Consider the following 25,155-nt stretch of genomic DNA (forward strand, 5'->3'; position numbering starts at 1 on the left):
TAATAAAAGTCTTTTAATATTTTAAGCTAATGGAAGTTTACCAATAGCATTTTGATATGCTTGGACCATTCTTTATAACACATTACTCTTAAATTAAATATATTACTCTAAATTCATCATTTTTTATATAAATTTTGAGTTTTAACTTGCATTTACTTCTGATAGTTATCCTCTTTAATCCTAAAAGCTACACCAATCTATCATTGTTATCATTCCATAAAGTGAAAATAATCTACACACAATTTTATCTCCAATCGTGATTGATATTGTATCATATATTTTGCTATGGTGAGTGTGTACTGTACCACAAATATTAAATTAAAAAATTATTACTAATTACTTGGGGTCAAAAAAATATTTTTCAGTTTTACCATTATTTCTTGTTCTTTCTTATTAAGAAAATATTATTGTATTATATTTTGTTCTACATTCCAAACAAAATTATATAAAAATAGTGAAAATAATTTTAATTGTGTATAGGATTTTCTAATTAAATTATTAAAAATAAACAAGTAGTTGATATTCCTAAAATAATAATACAAATAAAAAGAAAGGGAACAGAAAGTGTGAAGTTAATGGACCATTGTGTTCGGTAGGAAGTAGTGAGAAGCACGGTGAAACAATAAAAAAAAAGTCATGCCACCAAATAACTATCAATCAGAAACTAATAAACTACAGGGGAGCCATGAAAACTATTACTCTCCCCAGCCTGCAAAGATGGAGGCTTCATCTTCATTATTCGTAGCCCTGCTCAACGCCTGCTCAACGCCTACCGACCACCAACCATCAGAACATAACTGATGCAACTGCATTTATCATTCATAACTTAGGATTCAACGATCATTGCTGAGCAGCATTGATAAAGAAATGTATGGCTTCTGGTGGACCAGTGGAGCATACAAACCGTGCTGGAGTATAGCCACTACTCATTAACAGCTTTGAATCAAAACCACCACTTTAGCTAGTTTCCACCACCTCGTCTTGAGTGAATTTGATCCCTCTCCCTAAATCTTCCCCGGGCTTGATAGTAACCATCTTTAGGTCGTTCAAAGTTGTCAGATTTGCTGTCTCCATGTGGTCCTAAAGAGTGGTACTCATGATGGTAGTTTGGAGGAGGGCCTTGTCTTTCCCGGTTTTGATGATATCTGTTGTCTTGTGCATGTGTTTTCCAATCTTCCCGAAATTCACGTTCCTTCCCGAAATGGCTTTGATTTCCATTTCGGCGAACCCCAGATGATGGGTGATGCTGAATCCTAGGACCCATACTTGTTGGAGCCTGCTCACTTGAGCTAACAGCTACCTGATTTAAGGAGTGGGAATGGCCTTCTGGCGGAGCATTTCTACTCTCTCTTTTAACATCCACATTCCCAAAATTTGGAGCTTCTCTATCCATGCTATTCTCAGAAACTGGTTGGCGGGGAGGTTGTGCCGCAAGAAAGCTAGAATCCTTGTCTATACTATCTGGAAATGATCCACCATGAGTAAACTCCTTTCTCTTGGGTCTATCTCCTCTCTGATTATTTGATGACTGAAATTTGGGTTGCCAGTGTGATGACCCACGATCTCCAATACTTTGATTTTCCTTCAAAACAGCATTCATATCTGGCACAGAAGATGATATCAGTGTTTCAGTTTTCCTTGTCCCCCCAGCCCTTTTCGGTGGATCAACGTCATGGTTCACCCCTGTGCCCTTCTGTCGCCTAAACGGTTGCCTTTCCCTGACCGTTCCTTTATGATCTTTAATAATAGGAACAGAAACTGAAACAGCTGAATCATGATTCTCTAGATTGTTTGAGGCATCAGGTTTGCTGGTGTTATTAGCATGCTTCCATTGTCCTCTTGTTTCAGACATCTGCACTTTTTGACGCTCCATCGGTATCTGAATATTTTGATAGGAGTCTGAACCATGGTTCACTCCATCTAGCATGTCGTGCACATCTTTTGATTCTGTTGAATTCCTTTGTCGCCATGATCCATGTGATTTTCCCTTCCCAACCCTAGTTTGCCTGCTAACTCCAATTTTAGACTCCAGGACAGAACTCACTATTTCAGCACCTGAAATAGTATTCTGCGTTATCTGGGGACCTTCAGAACCAGAATCAACTTTTTCAACACACTCATCTGTAAGAACCTGACTGATTGAGGATACCGTTTGTTGTGAACTTCCTTGCTGAGCCATTTCTTTTGCAATAGGTTTTGGAATATATCTCTCCATTTCAGCCCTCTTATTTCTTAAATTATGCACCTGCTGTTCACTCTTTGCAGGAACAATCACCTCAATTTTACTTTTCTCACTTGATTCATCCAAGATGACCTGCTGTTCACTCTTTGCAGGAACAATCGCCTCAATTTTACTTTTCTCACTTGATTCATCCAAGATGCCCTTGTTCGGTAGTTTAACAGGTGCCCACATCAAAGCATCACTCCCACGGGATTTCTCTGTTAGTCTATTAGCCTGCATGTTTCTTGGCATCCTACGAGAATGCTGTGATTTCAACAGGTTATTCGTTCTACCATAGGATTCTTCAATTAATGAAAATTTTTGTTCTGAATACTGGTTTGGATCTTTATACAAAGATGATGACTGAAGTGATCCCTGATCTAACTCGATGTCTTCCCTGGGTTTATTTTCGACAGAGCTACTAGACAGATCAGCTTCCTTCAACATTGCAGTTGGTAATGCAGGCAAGAATGAAATATCTTTAACTTTCTGTTTGTTTTTCTTATTCCTGTTATTCCTCTTTTTCTGGTTCCCATGTGACTCAACCATAGAAATTGAATTCATGGGTAAGGCTGAACTTACTTCATTTGTAGCAATGCTGGAAGATACATTAACATAAGCCATTGGGTCGGAAAGATTTTGCTTTTGTTTATAACCTGTTCTTCTCTGCTTTGAGGCAACATTGTTTTGAGACTGTAAAGATTTTGTGGCATCAGCGCAATTAACATTCTGGTATAAGGTTGCCGACTGATTAGGATTCATAACATTCTGACATGCACCATCATCACTAGGCATTACAGAGGAATTGGCATTCCCGGATTCTCTCAATACTGTTGCGGACTCAGAAAGTTGAAATTCTTGCCTATTCTGAGGGGGAGAATTCGCAGCATACGCTTTCTGCATTGATCCTTCCACTGCTTCTGTGCGCCTGTTTACCTCCTCTAACTTTACTAGAGACTTAGCCCATTGCTTTTTAGTTTGCTCCTCCTCTTCCACTTGCAGTTGCTTCGTCTGCTGCTTGGATAACTCTTTTGTCATAGCATGCTGAAGATTTAAAAAATTGTGCAAGAGTTAAATGCAAGCATAACAAGTAGCTAGTACACAAAAAAGTGAATGTATTACCTGTTCATGGCTATTGGCTGAATCAGATATTTGCACAGATACTCCTTCGCGCCTTACTTGGCTATACGACCCAGACCTTTCATAGGCATCAACAGATATTTGATGCTCACCTACAAGAATGCTAGATGCTTCCCACTGTGTACCTGATGATGATGAAGAATCTATGACCCCGGATTTCTTTTGCCAACCATCAACATCTTGAGTATCCAGCCTCCCCTTACGATGGTTGCGTCTGCCGTGCATGCCATGAGAAACTTGCCTGTGCAAGAGAATTTCAATACTTTCACCACGATTAATGAACCATAATTAGAGCAATTGATATAAAGAAACTATGGCCAACCTGGATGTAGGTGTTTCACTGAAAGTTGATGACTTCAAATTCTTTTCGCCTCCAAAAGCACCCACTCCACGAACTGTTGGATTTTTTACTTCAGTGGCAAGGGTTGTCTCAAGAGATACAACACCAGCACTTGCATCATTATCCATTTGGCTACCAGTGTGAAACTTATTCATCCTATCATCTTTACTTTTAGTGGATGAAATATCCCTGGCTTTTGCATTTAAACCCTCTATCTTTTGAATCAGAGTAGAATCTTTAGGGGCGGACGGTCTTGAGGCAATTCCTAGTTTATTAGAACTGACAACATCCACTTTCCTTTCTGAAATATTATCAAAGCTTCCAGCACTTTCAAGTGACTTGGTATTCTTGACAGAAATAGATCCTTGATTTCCCGATGTTTGAGAAGAAGCTTCTTTGCTATGAGCACTTATCCTCCTTAAATCCATCTCCATGTTCCCTCTGTGATCATTCTCCTGGACAGGCAATCTTGATTGGTCCCTCTCATTGGCATGTGATGCATTCGTTGTTAACGAGCCCTCCAAGTTTGTTGTTGGTTCATTTTTTCCATCCAACTCATTGTGTTGCTTAAGAAGAACTCTGTATGGTCTGGTGTCAGGAGTATGACTGGATTCTACCGGCTCTGATGCCAATGATTTTACTACAGGACCATGTCCACCAGATCTACCATGTGAAATGCCAGGCTCGGGTGGGTTATGAATTGGGTTCCTATTATAAACAGAAGCTCCAGTTGCCATTCCCATTAAAGGGACATCTCGTTCATTGGAATTACAATAGCCCATTGGAGGACCATAGTAGGCTTCATAGGCCATAGGGCCAGGAAAAAAACCAGGCCTCAATGGCATACCTGGAGGAATGTAAGCATCAGGCATATGGGGCCTGTAGACTTCCCCATTATTATGCTGCCCTCTTGGACCACTTCCAGGAGGAGGAACTTGAGGTGGATTTGCAAAACCAGTATGTGGAAATTGTGGACGATAAAATGGAAACGGTTCAATTGGAAAGCCACCTGGAGCAACAGGAGTTGCAAAAGGACCATTAGGTGGGCCTCTGAACCAAAAATCACGTTGATGGTTATTTACTGGAGCACCACGCCAAACATCAAAGTGCTGAGGAAGAATACCGGCATTAGGATAGGGATGGAGATTCCCCTGCCATTTCTCTATTCCGGGCCTCATACCATCTTCATTGAATGCCTGGTCGTCTCTTCTCCAAGAATTTTCAGTTCCACACTTCGTATTTGCATGAACAGGAACATCATCTGTAACACAAGCAACACAAAATCATGACAATCAATGATAAATCACAAAATCCTAGAAGCAGAAATGGGCAGAACCAAAACTAAGTCAACATGTATTAATATAACGGCAAGAGCATGAAGACAAACCGACAGTTGAGGTCTCATTTTTCTCTTTCCCAAGTACAGCGGAAGAGTCGGGCCGAATATGAGAACCCTGATCTGTGAATGGTACATAAATATTTCACAACAAATGATAAATTAAATCTCAACCATTTCTGAAGTCACTCATTAGATCTCAACAAAGATATTATAATATCTTGATCTTGAAGTCACTCTAGTTATAGATAACAAGACTAAAATACAGTCCAACTATTCAACAAATAATGATTCAAATCCCAACCATTCAAAATTTATGTCATATAAAACTAGAGAACACAAAAGCAAAAACACTAAGACAAAATATAGTGGAAAACTGAATGGATAAAGAAAAAGTAAATTTAAACTTCCAAACTTATAGTACACTACATTGATATGTATATAAGCAACTTAAACTAAAGACAATATGTGCTACCTATAAAAAATTTCCTTTTTTTTATTAAAATAATGTTACTAAAGAAAGAATAGTACAAAGTAAGAGGATAAGACACCCTCGCAAGAAAATTGCAAATAGGAGAAAAAGTCATATCATAGAACATATGTCAATCTTTCTGCATGTCTAACATCGACAAAAACTAAACAGCATGTAGACAAGAAACCTGAAAATTTTAGGCAAAGTCATTGTAGTGACAGCAACCACTCAATGAGAAATGTATGCAGTGTAAATCGATAAAATATTAAATGCTACTAAGACCGAAGAATATAGCACTATGATCTATTTCAAATTGTCAATCAATATAAAATCATAATCACCTCAGTACTGATAATATTTATGCATAATATGCTACCTTGGGACTCAAAATCAGGTTCAGATTTGTCCTTTTCAGAACCAAGAGTAGGAAAATCTCCAGAGCTCAAAGAAAAACTATCATTCTTGCATTGTTTAATTCCCTACATCAGGACAGTAGTACAATATCAGATACAGATGATAAATCAACTTCGATAACATCCCTTCAAATAACTACAACAGAAGAACTTCAAAGAAATTTGGAAAGAGTTAAAGACTCGACTATCTTATTTTAACAAATAATAAGGTAAAATACTACTGTAACATTACTCTTACTACTACATCTCCAAATCCACTAAAATAAGGATATTTGTCAAATTATTCAAAACACATTCCAGGAATATATGGGTAGGAAATGTGTATTCTGAGAATGGATCCTCTCATGTGACATGAGGGTCCACTGAAATTCCCACCTTCCATTAAAAAGGAGAGAGAAAGAGGATTTACAATGAAATAAAAGGAGAAAGGAGGTTTAAGGGTTGAGATATGGAAACTTGAGAGAACATGAGGAAAAAAAAACTGAGAGGATCCATTACCACGTATTCCTACGCTTGTTACAAGGTTAAAAAACTATTCCTGTGAAAGTGGTTAGGAAAGTATATTCCAATGAGGTGTGGATGAAATTTTATATTCAATAGTTTTTTTTTAATTTCTATGATAACTACCTCAACGTCCCATTTTATTTATTACTTTTGGGAATGTTATAAATGTGAGCCAAACACTTTTAAAGATTACTTTATTAAGAAAACCCAGAAGATTACTTTACAATTAGATGATTGAATATTTCCCTGATATACTACAAGGAGTGGTTGCCAACCCTTGATAACGGCGCAAAAAAGCTAACAGCACAGTTGCCTGCTAATATTCCAAAGAGTATGGATACATCACTAACAGTTTATTAAGCAAACATACAAATACAATTTTTTTTTCCAAAACACAAGACCCCATACTTAAAGACATATTATCAATCAAAGCCATATTCTACAACTTCTGTTTTGAGATAGACTGTCATTTTGTCAGAGAGAAAATTGAATCAGGCGACACCGTCACAAGCTTTGTCAACTCTAATGATCAATTAGCAGATGTTTTTACAAGGACCCTACGAGGTCCCAGAACTAATTAAATATGTGTCAAGCTTGGTGCATTTGACTTATATGCTTCAGCTTGAGGGGGAGTGTTGATATTTGTTTGCATACACTTAGTTGTGTAATTCACTATATAATACAACTTCCGTAGTGCTATTCAGACACAGGGTTTCTCTAAACGTCTCTCATTCTCTCGTTTTTTAACACAAACATATAAACACGTTTTTTCCAAAACACGGGCCCCCATATTAAAAGACATATTATCAATCAAAGCCATTATCTAGACACAACGACAAAAGCAGAATACTCTGGAAGGAAGTTTTAATTTTTAAAAATATGGAGCAATTAATTCAAAAAAACAATAATATGAATATACTCGTGAGGCTAAAACTAGTATTCTGTTGACTGGCAGGTGCTAACTGCTATCCATCACATTAAAAAAAAAAAAAAACAGAATCAAAGATGTGTTGAATCAAACTGAGAACAAGGGAGAAAAGATTGGAACCAAATCAACAAAGGGCATCTGTGAACCATCAGAGGGGTAAAGACAAATAGTAAGTTGCTGAAAAATGTCATGGGAACAATAAACATGTCGGAAAGAAGATGGGACTAGGCCAGAAAACCACTGGCTTATATCATCAAAAAACAGGTGCGCTGCTGAAAGTAGAAAAGAGGTGGGAGCGGGTGGACAGTGGATTTTCCTAGAAGAGGAAAACAGAACGAGGAGCAAAGTGGGATCTTCATCTACGTAGCAGCCGCAACACTGTCCTAGAAACAGTCATGGACACTCAAAATGTGACGCAGTGTTCCCTCTGCCTGTGTTCTTACAAAAGAACCTCACAATTGTCTACTCAATTATTAAGTTGAGTGTCAAACACAGCAACCACAACAAAAGTCCTTTTCCCATTAAATGGTGGAAAGCCATATGAATTAAACATCACTAATGTGTTCTGTCCAAACAACCATCCAACTAATTTCTTTAAAAAAATGAAGATGCAATATAACTGTTCCAGACATATTTTATAGATGTTCCAACACTTCAAGTTACCTAGAAACTATGCCCAGCGATAAGCTATGTATCATTCCCAAACCACAGAAAGATAGATGGTACAAAAAGGAAATTCATTAGCTATAGCTACAGAAGAATAAACTCACACATCAATTGTTCTCATAGTCCATGCAACATCTTAAACATCGGTTAAATCAATCTAACAATCTACTAATACCATAAATTACCGCAAAAGCATTGTATGAAGTGACTAATGATAGTATCATAAGCCTCAACTGTACAAATAAAAAACAGAAGCCTACCAATTTTTCTGTAGTTCTAGCAACATCCCAAGCCACTGAGTTTTCAGTCGCGTGTTCAGCAAATCGAGATAATTCTGAACTACCAGGCCTTGTTTCAGCACTGCGAGGACGCAATGATGTCTGAGAAGTCTGCCTTGACGTCGGTACCCCGGATGATGATGAAGGTCGGGAGTTTGACCCCCATGCTGCAGTAGTTTGTTCAGAAGTCCTATCACTACCAGAAGTTGAAGGCCGGGTTCCACTTCCACCAGATGATGGACGGGCACTCAGTTGACTGGGTGAACTAGTACCACAACTGGTATTTGGAGATAGAGAAGAACCCCATGCATTTAATGCAGAAGATGGTGATTTACTGCCCCAACTGAGGGAACCCCTAGTCAACATAAGATAACATAAGAATTAATTATCTACTCTAGAGGAACAACAGCATAAGAAAAAAAGACTTACTACCCAAATTAATAAAAATGTTTACTCACTTGGGCACTATCTCCACATCTGGGTTCAGGCCATGATTTTCTAACCTTAACAAAGAAAAATGAACATGTTTAGACTTTAGATGATGAGCTGACCATACTAATTAACTGAAGTAAATAGTTAAGCAAGAAATCAAATACCTCTGACTAGGTAAATTTATAGGTTTTGGAACAGCAACTTTCCCTAACACAGTCATACCGCCCCTTCTGGTGGAAGAGGCCCACCTGTGCAATATTACCGTCATTAATTTCTATTCACTCAACTAATGAAAATACAATCATGTACACATAAAGGAGGGGTCAAAATTTGAAATCTCCTCACTTAAGGAACCATGCGGTCAGCATCAAAACCATATGATCATAAAAACAGATGGTTTTCTACAAAGATGTATCATAACATGATATGCATAACAAAGCACAAATTAGCGTTTGAGTGCCCAAATCCCCCATCACTATCCCATTTCTAGTGGCTTCTAGTTCTAATGCACACAAGTACAAAACAAAAGTACCTTCGTTCCCCATTCAACATGCTTGAAGTCATTGTCTAGTTGTCGCCACACGGACATTCAATCCAATTTAACGGCCTGATGAAAAAGGAACAAAAACGATAATCACGTCAATGTCAGATACTGCAACTACATATGTATATATTTGTAATTATAACATAGCACTGCCACCAGAGGTGAGTTGAACTAGTAATTATTAACTTCATCTATGTTCACAACCCATTAGCTCGTGCTACAGCAACTCTGTCAAACTCTTTCCCAACCTAAAACATAAAAAAACCTAACCGTTTGCAGAAAAGTGAATCCAACAATCACATGCATACAATAACGCGTTCGGAGTGCTAAGCAGAGACCAAAGGAATATTCAAAAATCAAACAACAGCTAAGAAGCTATTCAATATCGAGTTTGCAATTGAATTGGACTGCGTGATTGACGATTTTTGATAGGAGAAATACCTTGAGAAGAAATGGAAGAGGTTTGTAGAAACCCTAGAGAATCTAAAGGAAGGGGTTGCAGAAAAACGAGCTTGGGGAAAACGAGTTTGCGAGAGATCTACGAGAGTGGTGTCTTTCGGTTAGAGTTAGGGTTTTGGTATCGGATCGTAGAGATTCGGCGAAGGTGGAAGGAAGATAGAAGAAGAATAGAAATGGGGAAGAGAGCTTAATGGAACCTGGAAAAGTGGAATTAGGTCTAACGACGTCTTTGATCAAAAGAGCTTAACGATGTTGCGTGTGATTATAATAAAGAATATAATATTATTTTTTTAAAGGTTAAATATGTTTTTTTTCTATTTAAAATTACTCAATTTTGTTTTTTATTCCTATTAAAAAAAAAAGACTATTTCTCAACTCACTCCATAGTAATCTTACACACCACGCAAAATTTCAATTTTGCCCCCAACTTTCGTAGATCTATATCCAGAAGCTTTTTATATTTTAAAAAAAAATTGATTGCTTCCGTAGATGCATCTACGGAAGCGTATAAAACACAGTTAATTCCACCTTATATTTAGTTTAGCAATACTTTCGTAGATACATCTACGGAAGAACCCAATGTTTTTAGAACAAAGGTACTTCTGTAGATTCATCTACGGAACAGTCTGCTATTTTTTGAATTTTTTGAACGTATTGTAGATCACCCAATGTTTTCTTGTTGCTTTATTCATAAATATACACCGTTAAATTCTAATAAAAGGCAACAGTTGGTAGACCAATAAAAATACAATATATAAATAATGAAAGTCAAAGTGTCGTGTACATCATCAAATACATAAAAAAATAAGCAAGGTCAGAACTGGCGAAAATAAATAGTAATTAACAAATAAAATTTACCTCTCCATCCCATATACGCCTAGCTGCATGATCGTCATACCCTGTCAAAAGGGATGCGTCTATAGGACCCCTAGGGTCAGATAGGCTTTGGCACCAGCTCATCCTCGTATCCATACGGAGATGGCACAACAGATCATGTATCGCCCGTCACTGGCACAGGCACAAGAGTATGAGTAGAAGTAGAAGTAGTGCCACGACGACGTCTGCTAGGGGGGCGGGTGGCATTTGTGAGGAAGGGAGGCCCCTCAACTGGGACAGGTGTAGAATGCCCCGCTATAGCGGGTGTATGAAATGGAATAGAAACTAAGAGCCACTCAACTGGGACAAGTGTAGAATGCCCGGCTGTAGCGGGTGTATCAGGTGGAACAGCAACTCCATCGGTCACCTGAGATATAATGTGCGCCCATTCGCGACGCACAGATGCGTGCCGCACAGTCCTCCCATGCATATCTCTATCTGGTATGTGGGTCATCATGTCTGCATAGGTAACCGTACATGAACAATGAAATACAAATAAACGAGAAATTAAAAAAATATTATTTTCGTAGATGGACCTACCGAAGCATGGTAGTTTCATAAACATTGGGTGCTTCCGTAGATGGACCTACGGAAGCATGTTAGTTACAAAAACATTGGGTGCTTCCGTAGATGGACTTATCGAAAGACGCAACGTCCATCTCTTTCGTAGATGGATATACGAAAGCAACTGAAACTCATAAACGCAGTAATGGTGTCCAAGTACAGTTCCAGCCACTACAAACTCAATTTTTGTGGCTTGATCGTCCTTTTAAAACCTCAAACAACCCCTACATTGTCTCTAAACACTAGTGCTAAACCTATCAATTCATTTCTACACCTAAATAACACATTCTAATTCAATTTCAAAACTACTCTAAAATAACTAAAAATTCCAAAAACTTATCGATTAAAATATCGTTTTGAACTTGATAGATAGTTGAAGTTGATGTTGACAACGTAGCAGAACTTGATATTGATTTTGAGGTAGGGGAAAGAGAGTGTGGGGTTGAGAGAGTTGAAGAATGAGGGAGAGGAAAGGTCTGGCGCGAGATATAACACCAAAACCTTTCCGTAGATGCACATGCGGAGGACTTTCATAGGTGTATCTACCGAACAAAACAACATTTAACAAAAAAAATTGCTTCCGGAGATGCATCTACGGAAGCACGAGGGCAAAATGCACAATTCGGTGGTGCATGAGAAGGGCATGGGGTTGGTTGAGAAATCTTCTAAAAAAATAGCATAATTTATTTCGTACAAAATTATTATGCGCGTAATTTTAGTCTTTATTATTAAACTAATGTGTATTTTTGAATTATTATTTTGCAGAACGTTATAAAAAGTTCCTTAAAAAAAGATAATTCAAAATTTGATTTCTAAGTTGAGATTTTCTTTACTTTTATCGTTGTCTTTTGAAATTTAAAAAAAAAATCATATTTAATTTTTCTCATTTTAAAAAATTTTAAAATTTTGTAAATAAATATTTTACAGTAATCTAAACACGTATGAAAAAAATTATTCAAAAAATTAAAAGTTAAAAGGTAATTAAACAATTTTAAAAAATAAAAAAGACTAAAACTACATGCATAAAAAAATTGTAAGGACTAAAATAAATTATTTTTGTAATAGGGACTAAAAAAAATTTAAGATATTTATAAGGATCAAAAATATATTTAACCCTATTTTTTATCCTATGTTATGAATTTAATTGAACCCAAATGTGTAAATTCTGTACAACTAAAAATCATTTTGAATTAATTAACACCGTAAAATTCTAGGAGGCACTCGTTAGGCTCGGAGAACTTGGAAAACTATGTTGATTTTAATTAAAATTGATTTAAATTAATTATAATCATAAAATTGATTTTAATTAGACAATTATCATAAAGATAAAATCTTCTCAAGTTCAATCAAATTTTAAACAACATCTAGTATCTCGATAGAGATTACTTTTTGGTTCTAGAGAGTCTAAGTATGTTGATTTAGAAGTCATGTGTGTTGTAGTTGAAGTGTGTTCTAGCAAGCAGTAGTCAATAATGCTAGATTTGTTAGCAATGTCGAATTGGGCAATGTGTTTAGCTCAACTGTTTAACTTAGCTTGTAGCATATGTTAGCTTAGTAATCTATAAATAGATAGGTTGATTATTATTATTCACTTGTAATCTATAAACCCTAATAGAGAAAGTAAATAGAAAAACAATTACAACAAATCTTAATATTTTTCTTCTCCTTCCCTCTTATCTCTCTTTCCTGAAACCTAGCTAATAGGGTTTCTTGTACTTGTTCAAGAAATTCAATCTTTCTCATAGTTTTGGTTTATTCTTGACAACACTCTGACACAACAAACTAGTGTGGTGAGCATGGAAAAGAAGATGATGTCAACAAAGTAGGAGATTAAGAAATTATTTTATGTGAATGATTTCATTTGTGGCGCTTGAAGATGCAAGTCTTACTTGTTCAACAGCGTCAACTAGAAGCATTGACGGGCGTTGTATCCTTGGATGATGCATTAACGGAGAAGGAGAAAATGACTATGGTAGAGAAAGTCCACAGCACCATTGTATTGAGCCTTGGTGATAAGGTTCTTCGGCATGTGTCGAAGGAGAAGACGGCGGCGGGTGTATGATTGAAACTCGATATTTTGTACACGGCCAAATCGTTGGCCAATCGCCTCTACTTGAAGCAAGTTCAGTATTCATTCAAGATGAGTGAAGATTGTGTTTTTAAGTTGGATATCTTAAATAAGTTGATTCTCGATCTTGAAAATATCAATGTCAAGATCGATGATGAAGATCAAGTGTTGTTGTTGTGTGCTTTACCGTGTTCTCATGCTCACTTTAAAAAAACTCTCTTGTATGGAAGAGATTCTTAACCTTTGAAGAAGTTCAACCAGCCTTGTACTCTAAGGATTTGAACGAACGAAAGGAGCATAAACCATTGTCTGTTGGTGAATTTTTGTCCATTAAGGGGAAATTCTAGAAGAAAGATGGTAAGTTTGAAAAGAAGAAGGGTAAAGTTCAACAGAAAACTTATGGTGGTGATACTTCTGCAATTATGTGTTATCATTATAAGAAGGAGGATCGCACAAAACAAGTGTGCCATGGTCGACAGAACAATCATGGTGTGAAGAAATGGATCATGGATTCAGGTTGCACTTGGTACATGACTCAAAATAGAGATGTGTTTGAGGAATTTTGTGATCAAGATGGTGGATCAGTGTTGCTATGAAATAACAAAGGCTGCAAAATTGCAGAAATTAAATTTGTAAGATTCAAACTCCATGATGAGTCAATAAATCTATTGATTGGTGTCAGGTATATACCTAATCTTAAGAGAAATTTGATTTCTCCTTGTGAATTCGATAAGAAATGATATGTTTTCAAACGAGAACAAGGTATCCTAAGGGTAATGAAGGGGTTGAAGGAAGTTTTGAGATGCATCAAAAGTCGAGGCCTGTATACCCTTGAGGCTGATGTTGTAAGTGGTTCAGAAGATGTGTTGTCTATAAAACCTGTATCAAATACTAAGTTATAGCACAAGAAACTTGGCCATGTCGGTGAAAAAGACCTGGTCGAACTGTCGAAACAAAATATGCTATGTGGTGACAAGGTCAAAAACTTGGAGTTTTGCGATCCTTGTGTATTTGGTAAATCTTGCATGGTGAAGTTTAACAAAGGTAAACAAAGAACACGGTGATCCCTTGATTATATCCATGATGTTCTTTGGAGGCCTGCAAGGTGTCCTTCACATTTATGTGCAAGGTATTTTCTATTCATAGTTGATGATTATTCCATAAAGTTATGGGTATTCATTCAGAAAGTGAAGGATGAAACTTTTGAAAATTTCAAAAGTTGGAAGACTCGAATTGAAAACCAAACTGGGAGGAAGGTCAAGAGGTTGAGGACAGACAATTGTTTTGAATTTTGCAATAAGGCTTTCGATAGATATTGTGTTGCATCTGGTATTGTAAGACACACAACTACTGCATGTACTCCCCAGAAAAATGATTTAGCTGAAAGGTTTAGTCGAACCATTTTGTAAAGAATCATATGCATGTTAGTTAGTTCTGGATTGAAGAAGTTGTTTTAGGCTGAGACTATTTCGACAACATCATATCTGATAAATATGTCCCTCTAATGCCTTGGGGATGAAGACACCTGAAGAAGTCTTTTTGGTACATCCACATAATCTCGACAGACTAATAGTATTTGGCTGTGTAGCCTATACTCATATTAAGCAAGACAATGCCGAACCTAGAGCTTTGAGATGCATGTTCATGGGGTACCATAAAGGAGTCAAATCTTATAGGTTGTGGTTCCTAGAGCCATGTCACAAAACGTGTACCACAAGTCGAGATATAGTTTTTAATGAAGCAGAAATGGCATTCAAGAAAACGGATGATGGTGGTCGAAATGCAAAAATGTCTGAAGAGGAGCTAGTACAGAAAGAGATTTTTTGTTAAGGTAGAGCATAATGATGTTGAATTGTATAACTTAGATGAAGTCGAAGAAGAAGCATAAGTTTCTTATGAAGAGACTGATAATGACTACCTGCTGGCTAGAGACAGGTCGAGAAGAGTCATTAAGCCACCTCAGAGTCTTGGTTATGCAAGTGAGGTTCTTGATGAAGAACTTGGAGACTACAAGGAAGTTATGAGGAGTTGAAATAAAAATAAATGGCTGAAAGCCATGGATGGTGAGATTAAATATCTTCATGATAATAACACTTAGGAGCTGATCGGGAAACTCGTAAGGGCCAGGTTCGTTAGCTGTAAGTGGATTTTCAAGGTTAAGGAAGGAATCGAAGGGGTGATAACGAAGAGATACAATGCAATATTGATTGCTAGATGGTTCACTTATAAAGAAGGAGTTAACTTCAATGATGTGTTCTCACATGTTGTGAGGCATAGATCCATTAGAATATTGTTAGCCATGGTGGCAAAGTTCAGCCTAGAACTTGAACTGATGGAGGTGAAGACCGCTTTCTTGTATGGTGATCTAGATGAAATAATCATGATGAGACAACTTGAAGGGTATGCAAAAAAGGGAAAGGAAAAATATGTGTGCAAGTTGAATAGATCTTTATATAGACTGAAATAATCTCCTCGACAATAAAATATGAGATTCAGCAAATTCATGGCACACATAGGTTTCACTAGGAGCCAGTTCGACTACTTTATTGCTTTATGTGGATGATAATCTTATAGCATGCAACAAAGTCGAGGGTGTAATGAAGGTGAATGTTGAACTCAATAAGGAGTTCGACATGAAGGATCTAGGACCTGCATCCAAGATTCTTGGGATTGACATCCGAAGAGATAGAAAGCAGTCAAGATTATGCTTATCTCAAGAGACATACTTGAAGAAGATTCTCAACAAGTTTGGTATGACGAATTCAAAGCCTGTTCTGACACCAACAAATCCTCAGTTCAAGCTGAGTACGACTCAAAGTCCTAATACTGAAGTCGAAGAGTCTATATGAATATCATTCCATATGCTAGTATAGCAGGGGTTGTTTGATGTATGTCATGGTTTGTACGAGGCCAGACATAACATATGCAATGAGCCTTATAAGTAGATATACATAAATGAGTCTTTGAACAGAGTCCTGGTTTATGGTGAAGCCTATGGTGATGATAGTAAAGTAAAAATCGAAGGATATGTCGACTATGATGTAGATTGTATGGATTCCAGAAAATATAATTTTATTTGTCGCAACAAACAATTGTAAAGCGACATTTCATAAGGTTGTTGCCTTATCAACCACTGAAACGGAATATATTTCTCTCACTGAAGCTTTGAAAGAATCATTGTGGCTTGAAGATTTTTCTAAGGAGTTGAAACTCCAAGGTAAAGCTATCATAGTTAAATGTGACAACTTGCAATACACCTGTCAAAGGATTCAACCTATCATAAGTGAACCAAGCACATCGATGACAGGCTACATTTCGTCAGAGAAATAATCGAGCATGGAGAAGTCCAAGAATTGAAGGTTTCTACAAATCATTATGTTACTGATATGATCACCAAGACATTGCCAAGTTGCAAGTTTTCCCCTTGTATGTGATTGATAAAGTTGCATGAAGAAAGCTAGTTTATTCCCTTGATGTTGTAGAGTTTGTTCTAAGATGGAGATTTTTGATATTTTGGAACGAGCTATAGTATCTCGACAGGGATAAATTCTTGGTTCGACAGAGTTTAAGCATGTTGTCGACTTATGTTCACATGCTGATGTTGAAGTCATGCATGATGTAGTCGAAGTGTGTTCTAGCATGCATTAGTAAAAAATGTTAGGTTTGTTAGCATGTCGAATAGAGCTTGTCTATTTAGCCCAATTGTGTAAGTTAGCTTGTAGCCTAAGTTAACTTAGTACTCTATTAATATTTATTATTCTGGACTAGCCCAATTGTTCCAATTGGCCCAATCCACTCTTTGACATAAACCGGCCCAATAAGCATTGGCCCAACCCATAGAGCCGATAGGGAAGACATCTCCCCTTTGACCGAGCTCGACTAAGGATTAGTCGAACACGCTGGGACTCCGGCAACTGCTAGTATCCCGGACACGACTAGTCAAGACCTAATCAACGGTCTCCCACATTCTGGGCCAAAAATCACGCTCAGGCCCACGAATATAGTGCGATCCAATCCACCCCAAAAAGAACATTATAAATAACCCTATACCTTTAGAGGGCAAGGTAATCCAAAATTTGTCTAAAATCTCATACTTTCTGTTGTACCTTATTGTTCTCTTACTTACTTTGGCATCGGAGTGCCTTGCAGGTACAACCCATTTTTTTCTCAACCGTCACCAAAGATCAAGCCTACCGTTGTTGGCCATCTGTTTTGTCCGTAGCAAACATTTATTATTCTCTTTTTTTTCAATTATGTAAATTTATTTTCTACATGTCATTAATGAAGAACAATTTTGTAAAATTTTTCATAATTTCTCATTTTTATACAATAATCATTATTTTTCTTAATGTGTACAAAATGACTTATAATAAAAAACGGATGTAGTATTTTTTTTACTTTGGACCATGATAAAAATTTGCATCGTGATTTTGAGGTTTGAATTTATGGGAGATTAGTCCCATTTGTCCTTGGAAACTCAGAAGTCCATCTTCTTGTCGGGGAGAGTTATTTTTATAGAAAATATTTAGATGGTCTTTCCATCTAGAATTATAAGTGTTGGAGTATGGATTCTCTTTATGAGATTTTTTAATGTAACAGTTTTTTTTGGATGACTCCTCCTATCAAAATCATATGGAAATCAACACTAGTATGACCAGCGACTCCACAAATCTCACGGGTTATGGCAACATGAGACTCCACAAATTTCACGGGTTATGGCAACATGAGTTATGACGCTTACACTCATTTTTGTCAAATTATAAAAATAATGCATCAACTTTAGTGTTCAAGTGATATAAAACATCTACTTCATACTTTCGTTCTTTATGCAACAAGAGTTATGACGCTTACACTCAGATTTGTCAAATTTTAAAAATAATGCATCAACTTTAGTGTTCAAGTAATATAACACATCTACTTCATATTTTCGTCCTTTATTTGGTATTCGCCCAGTGGAGCTACGTAGGGGTGTGCAAAATATCCGCTTGTGATGCCCAAATCCATAACCAAATCCAAATCACTTTTAAATATCCGAATATAATTGAATAGTTATTAACCGTTTTAATTATTAGTGGTTTAATTATCCATTCATATAATCCAGATATAATTAAATGGTTATTAGCCGATTAAATTATTTTGAAATCGGTTATAATCCGATTATTATCCAAATCCAAATATTTTAATTCTCAAAATATATATTTTTTTGAAAAAATAATTTTTAAAACTTGATTTTTTTAAAAAACCGGTTATATAATCATAACCAAATTTATAACCTGTTTTATAATCAGTTTTGATTAAAATGTGATTATTGTTATAAATCCAAACCATTAAGTGGTTTTAAAATGGTTATGGTTTAATTTTTGAAAATAACCAACCATGCACACCCCTAGAGCTAAGGTAGCTTACCCCATTGAAAAAATTTATCTACTATATCCTCTACGAGGGCAAATGCTTAATCCATATTTATTCACGAGTGTTTCACCCGCACATGGGTGAAGCTAGGCCCCGGCTAGGGTGGGCCATTGCCCAGGCTATGGCACAAAGATTTTTGGAGTGAATTGTATTTTGTTGCATGAGAGTGTTTTTTTTTAATAGATATAGCAGTGGTGCTTGTCTTTGCTGTGATGACTTAGCTAGCATAAACATTGTATTGTATTGGATTGAGGCATGTCTTATGCCATTGTTTATATACATTTCTTTTTCCTTTTAAAAAAATTAATGCACGTGAAATGGTTAATTGCCATGGATACATTGTATATACACATAATATTTTTGTATCAATTTCCAATCCATATATTTTCTCTGTTTTTTTATTATACTAATTAAGTTTGGCCAAAAAAGTTATATATTTTTTTTAAAAATTAAAAAATATTGATCATATATAAATATTATATAATAATATTATATAATGAGTACTTTCATGTTCTCAATCTCCTTAACTATTAGGTGTTGAAATTGAGAAAATAGTGAACTCTTTTTGGTGGGGTATAATCGAGATCAAGATAAGGATATATACAATGGCTTTTTTGGGATTGTTTGTCTAAGCATACAATTAAGAGATTTTTTTATCATTAGTTCATTACCGTGTAAAGATTTTTTATGTAGCTATTGATAAAATATGAGTCGAGATGGATCACCGCTTTAGTGAAGAAAGTAACATTATCCTTGATTGTTTCTAATATCTTGACCCCAAACTAGGGGTGTTCGTGGTTCATGAACTGAACTGAATCGAACCATATTAGTGGTTCAGTGCAGTTCTTAAAAACTGCTTTAACAAAAAATGGATAATCTGTTAATTCAATTACAATTCAGTTTAGAACCAGTTTAACACCGGTTCAGAGTTTTAAACCAGTTTAATTTATATAACCAATTTAAAACCAAATTTTTTGAAAGAATTGGATTATCTTTTAACCAAATTTAAAACTGCTTTTATTATATATTAATAAACCAGTTTTTTGTGGTTTTTTTAATAAAATTGGATACAAATCTGGATTTTTTATTAAAAATTTGGTTATTATGGCAGTTTTTTTATTTTTTGGTTTAAATAGCAAATTTTTTTAAAAAAAACTTTGATTTGCTTAACAAATTTTTTAAAAAAAATTAAGTGATTAAAAACAGGATATATTTTTTTTGGTTTAAATAAATTTTTTTAAAAAAATTTAATTTGCTTAACAAATTTAAAAAAAATATTAAGTGATTAAAAAATTTTAACTCTTAATTTGATTAAAATTATTATTTCTTAAACAACAATTAACTATAAAAAACAAATAATGATATGCTATTGTTGAATTAGAACTAATTCATATATATATATATATATATATATATATATATATATATATATATATATATATATATATATATATATATATATATATATATATATATATATATATATATATATATATATATATATATATATATATATATATATATATATATATATATATATATATATATATACTCCCTCTGGTCTCATTTATAAGCAAAAATTTAATTTTTAGATTCATTCAACAATCAATGTATTTAGTCTATTATTAGACTAAATACATTGATTGTTGAATGAATCTAAAAATTAAATGTTTGCTTATAATTGAGACCGGAGGGAGTATATATATATATATATATATATATATATATATATATATATATATATATATATATATATATATATATAACTCAAAATGCAGTCCAGTTAAATTGTACAAGTATATTCACTTGAACTTTTATCTAAACTAAATTATAAATGGCATAATGTTGAGTCATATATGCTAAAGTGAAACATCATTCAAAGCAAAGCCATCACAAGAACATGAAGAAATTGCAAAAATTACACAAAACAGTTAACTCCAGATCTTTGACTTACTAAAAATCATTATCCTAAACCTTCCTAGACCTATTCCACAAGTGGACCAAAAACTTTGTCTTCATGTCCAAGCGATCTCCAAGTTTTCTCCATTTTGGCCTTGTTAAACTTAACTTCATGCTACCAAACTATTTCACCTACAAACCTGCATAAGTCATGCAAACCAGTTCAAAGTCATAATAACACACAATGCAAGACAATTCAAATCCAATGATCGTATCAGAAATACATGTTCATAATTGAACCAAACGAGCCATGTGCAATTCAAACACTTTCAATTTAACTCACAAAAAGTCAGTTTCAAACTTCTAACCAAAGGGTTATACATTCATTCACATCAGAAACACATGTTCAGAACAGAGCCATAATACAACATTCATTCTATTCATAATCAAACATTTCTAAAAATGTCATCGCTAATCCTAGAGCTCCAATTCATCTAAACATGACTGATTTCCCCATCCTAACAGATTTTTCCTCCACTTTTAATCTATAAAAACCCTCCATTTACACTCACCCTCCATCAACAATCCTCTATCTAAACTCATTCTCCTCGATTCTCCAATCAACCCCCACCAAAGCTCTTCATTCAACTCCCCAGAAGCTTCACACTGAAGCCCTGAGAGAGTAGAGCTCAGCTTCCTTCAACCTCTCATCATCTTCAATCCATCACTCTACAATCTCTCTATTTCTCAATTCTCTATAGAATTAACAACAACAGCAGCACACAAGTAATGGCAACATAACTGAAATCAATATGATGGAAAACATAGCTGATTATAACTTTTATATATCTGATGAAACCGGTGACAACATTGGATTGACTTTCTGTGCTGCATCTTATGCTGCTGGGAATTGTGAGTTTGGAGATCTACACAATAACATTAAAACCGATAACAACACTGTCCTAAATCTTGAAACATTAAAAGCAATCACAACATTCTACAAATCAGATAACAGTTCTACAAACCCTTGCAAGATAGCTCTGATGATAAAATAATATTCTAGTTCTTCCTAATTCTTTCCAACATCAAAACACATGAGATAGGAAAAGCAAATATAGTTCTAAATCCATGCAAATCCAACATCAAGTGTTAAGTATTTGATTCCAAGCACTTCACCTTGGAAACTCAAATGATATAATCATACCACTCAGAGATATTTTCTTCTTTAATTACTTGAAGTATTTTCTTCTTTAATCAGACCAATCTATGCTATGCACTGGATTGTCTTTCCCTAATTACTTGAAGTATTTTCTTCTTTATTAGTGATGACAGAGGAATCAATTATTGATTGTGTGTGCATGTTTGAGAAAAATTCTAGTGATTGAAAGGTGATACTAGTCATGTAAACATTCTTACCAAGTTTTCAATCATCAACAATTGACATAAAAGCCGAGCAACTGCCAGCATCCGGCGTAGAATGTAGTTCTACAAAAGAAAGAAAGAAAATTAATACGTATCAATAAAGTAATAAGACAATACTTTTTTCATTTTTTGAACTCTTACCATCCTCAATTCGATCAATATCATCGAGATCCTCAATACTAAGAAAAGATGGAACTACTCCTTTTAGCCAATCTTCAGTACAAATAAGTGCTTCCACACTAGCCGCTGTTAAAGAACTACGATATGCGTCAAGGACCCTTCCTCCATTACTAAAAGCAGATTCAGAGGCTACACTGGATATCGGTATGGCTAAAACCTCTCTTGCAATGCTTGCAAGTATTGGATATCTGCTTGAATTCACCTTCCACCACTCTAGAACATCAAAATTTAGTGGACGGTTTTCTACTTCTTCTTGAATATATTTCTGTAATTCTGTCTCCGATGTGTTGCACTCATCTGACCGGTAGAATTCAGCGCAATGGTACGGATCATTAACTACACTAAAACCACTTGATAGATTTACTGAACTACCTAGACGAGACACTGCCCTGCCAGAGTATTCTTCAAAAATAGACTTCAAATGTGATTCCAATTTGGTTTTCAAATATTCTGCATCACCACTATCATAAATCCTAGCTGCCATCCATACCACAGGCTTCATTTTACATCGAGGGTCTAGTACCATTGCAATCAACAACAACATGTTAAGGTGGTCAGGTTTTCTTCAATATTTATTGTACTTTGCCTTCATCTTTATGGCCATTGATCTTACCTTTTCATCTTCTGAATTACACATGTTCATAATGCTTCTTCCAACACCGAAAACCTCAAGCATATACATGTTGCTTGTCACATAAGAAGATCCCGAAATGCACTCTGTAGCTTCATGAAATATTTTCAGAAATGGAAGTATTAACTCAACATGGTCCCAATCTTCTGGTCTAGGCACTCCTTTGTCCTTACTTATTTCATTAAAATATTTTTGATCTCTGAATTCTAATTCTGTAAAAGTCTTGTTATGTTTTAATGCACCCTTCAACATTAGATATGTTGAGTTCCACCGAGTCTCACAATCTCTCCCAACATAACCTTTATATCCAATTGTTTCATGATAAATACATTTCTTAAATCTCCTAAACCTCGAAGGAGTACGCCTCACATACCTCACCGCTGCACGAATTCTTACAACAGATTCATCAACTTCTTTCATCCCATCCTTCACAATAAGGTTTAGTATGTGGGCACAACACCGTGTATGAAGGTATTCTCCATTCAAAACTAGGCCATTCTGAGAGATAAGCCATCTTTTGAGATGTTGAATTCCAACATCATTTGAGGATGCATTGTCCACTGTCACACTAAGCACACGATTTAGTTCCCAACCATTTAAGCACTTCTTAACTGTCGCAGCCATAATCTCTCCCGTGTAGTCTGTGACTTGAGTAAAATTCAAAATCTTCTTTTGTAGCTTCCAGGTATTATCAATGTAATGCCCTGTGAGACACATGTAATTAGAGTCTTGGGAGGTAGATGTCCATGTGTCTGTAGTGATACAAACTCGACGACAATTTTGTGACAAAATAGTCTTCATCTTTGCTTTCTCCGCATCCCAATTCTTCAAAACATCACGTGCCAACGTATTGCGTGATGGAAACTTAAATTTTGGTTGTAAGCCATAAATGAACCTATGTAAATATGGATGCTCTACCTTTTGAAACGGAAGTTCCATGGCTACAAACATTTTTGTCAAATCCATTCGGCTTACTTCTTGGTCAAATTTGGGAACCGAGGGGGATGAATTAACAACCGCTTCCCTATTTTCCATCGAGCTTGAAGAAGGTCCATGCCCCGTCCCATTCACCGTATTATCTGGATTATCACTACATCTTCTCAAATGAGCTAGCATCGCACTTGTTCCACCATTATACTTGATCAAGGAGCCACAATACTTGCATTTTGCTAACTTTGACATTTTTATGTTCGACGACATTGGACTAAAATGATTCCATGCTTCAGATCGATTTTTACGCTTTTGAGGCAACAAACCAACATTATTAGAAATTGGATGTGCTGAACCAATATGTTCTTCTGTCTCAAAGTCCGAAAGGCTGTCATGGCTATCCATATTGAAGTGGCTACAATTTGGCTGAAAAGTTTTAAGCACCAGTCAATTTCAGTCTTAAGTTACTCTAAACATTCATTAACATTGAAAGTAATTCACTATTAAACTTAATAAGTAGTAATTGATTACAAGTAAATTGCAAAACAATTAAAACATAGAAAGCTGGATAAATTATCATCACAGAAGTTGATTTGAAAGGGTCAATAACATAAGACAGAGTTTTCTAACCTTGAAAAAATGAGGGTCAAACTGGATAGTTCACTTGAAGATGAAACTGCATGGGTGAAGAAAAATCAGACACAAATTGCATTCATTGTTCTGTGAAAGAAATGAATACTACTCCCATCTTTCTTAGCACCTAAACAACAAAACAGGCAATAATGCTCTTAATTACAGAAAAATATCACTAAATGTCAATGGACACAATACAATAGTCCTATAACATAACATGCAGAAGATAGTCCAGTATACAAGAAAACCAAGGGCAGCCTGTACAAAAAGAAAGAAAAAGAGAAAAAGCATTCAGCCTCATCAAACCCTGCACATATTCATATCGATTCAAACATATCAAGTCCACATAAAAACATCAGAATCAGTCCCTGCAGTAAATTCAGAAAAAATAGCCTTGCATTAATTTCCTATAACCAAACTAACAGTAATTGATTCAACAAGCAAAAACCCTCAAATCAACCATGTAAACTTGCATAACCACACTAACAGCTAGTCCAGTTTCAAACCATTCCCACCCTGACTTGTAAATATCCAAGCCATCTTCCTAACCATAGCAGCCCTATTAACATGCTGTAAACACCATTATGTCTCACCTAACAATTAGCATAATACTAACTTTTCAAACCTGTCACTAACCAATTTCCTACTAAAATTCGGCCCTGCATCTATACATACAAAAATAAGAAATTCGAATACAATCATACAAAAGCCATTTCAATCATCAACAGCAAGTCAATTCACTATACAAGTTCTTTTCAGCATGTCATACGATACACCATACATAAAGGGTTCGAGAATCATCTTACA

The 25,155-nt window shown here is 35.5% G+C and overlaps 1 protein-coding gene across 5 annotated transcripts; it reads right to left on the reverse strand.

The window, feature by feature from the left end:
• Nucleotides 1-461: 461 nt before the first annotated feature.
• LOC131661774 (protein MODIFIER OF SNC1 1-like) lies at nt 462-9,996 on the reverse strand. 5 transcript variants are annotated; one of them, XM_058931394.1, is made up of 11 exons: nt 9,716-9,995; nt 9,263-9,337; nt 8,895-8,978; nt 8,757-8,801; nt 8,281-8,653; nt 5,886-5,988; nt 5,089-5,160; nt 3,684-4,962; nt 3,344-3,602; nt 2,315-3,265; nt 462-2,245 (listed from the first exon to the last, which is right to left on the reverse strand). In XM_058931394.1, the coding sequence occupies exons 2-11, from the start codon at nt 9,292-9,294 to the stop codon at nt 962-964; spliced, it is 4,482 nt and encodes a 1,493-aa protein (XP_058787377.1). In that variant the 5' UTR covers nt 9,295-9,337; nt 9,716-9,995; the 3' UTR covers nt 462-961. The 5 variants fall into 5 exon arrangements, with proteins under 5 accessions (XP_058787377.1, XP_058787376.1, XP_058787374.1 ...); XM_058931393.1 differs by having other exon boundaries at nt 462-3,265; nt 8,281-8,641; nt 9,716-9,996; XM_058931391.1 differs by having other exon boundaries at nt 462-3,265; nt 9,716-9,996.
• Nucleotides 9,997-25,155: the final 15,159 nt, after the last annotated feature.

This window comes from Vicia villosa, linkage group LG3 (genome assembly GCF_029867415.1).
Source record: "Vicia villosa cultivar HV-30 ecotype Madison, WI linkage group LG3, Vvil1.0, whole genome shotgun sequence".
NCBI classification, from domain to species: Eukaryota; Viridiplantae; Streptophyta; class Magnoliopsida; order Fabales; family Fabaceae; genus Vicia; species Vicia villosa.

Excerpts from the sequence above, each read along its gene's own strand:
- LOC131661774 (XM_058931391.1), bottom strand. The coding sequence starts at position 9,294 with ATGACTTCAAGCATGTTGAATGGGGAACGAAG. Across the intron at positions 5,161-5,885 it reads ACCTGATTTTGAGTCCCAAG|ATCAGGGTTCTCATATTCGG; the intron begins GTAGCATATTAT and ends TACCATTCACAG. Across the intron at positions 4,963-5,088 it reads AAATGAGACCTCAACTGTCG|ATGATGTTCCTGTTCATGCA; the intron begins GTTTGTCTTCAT and ends CTTGTGTTACAG.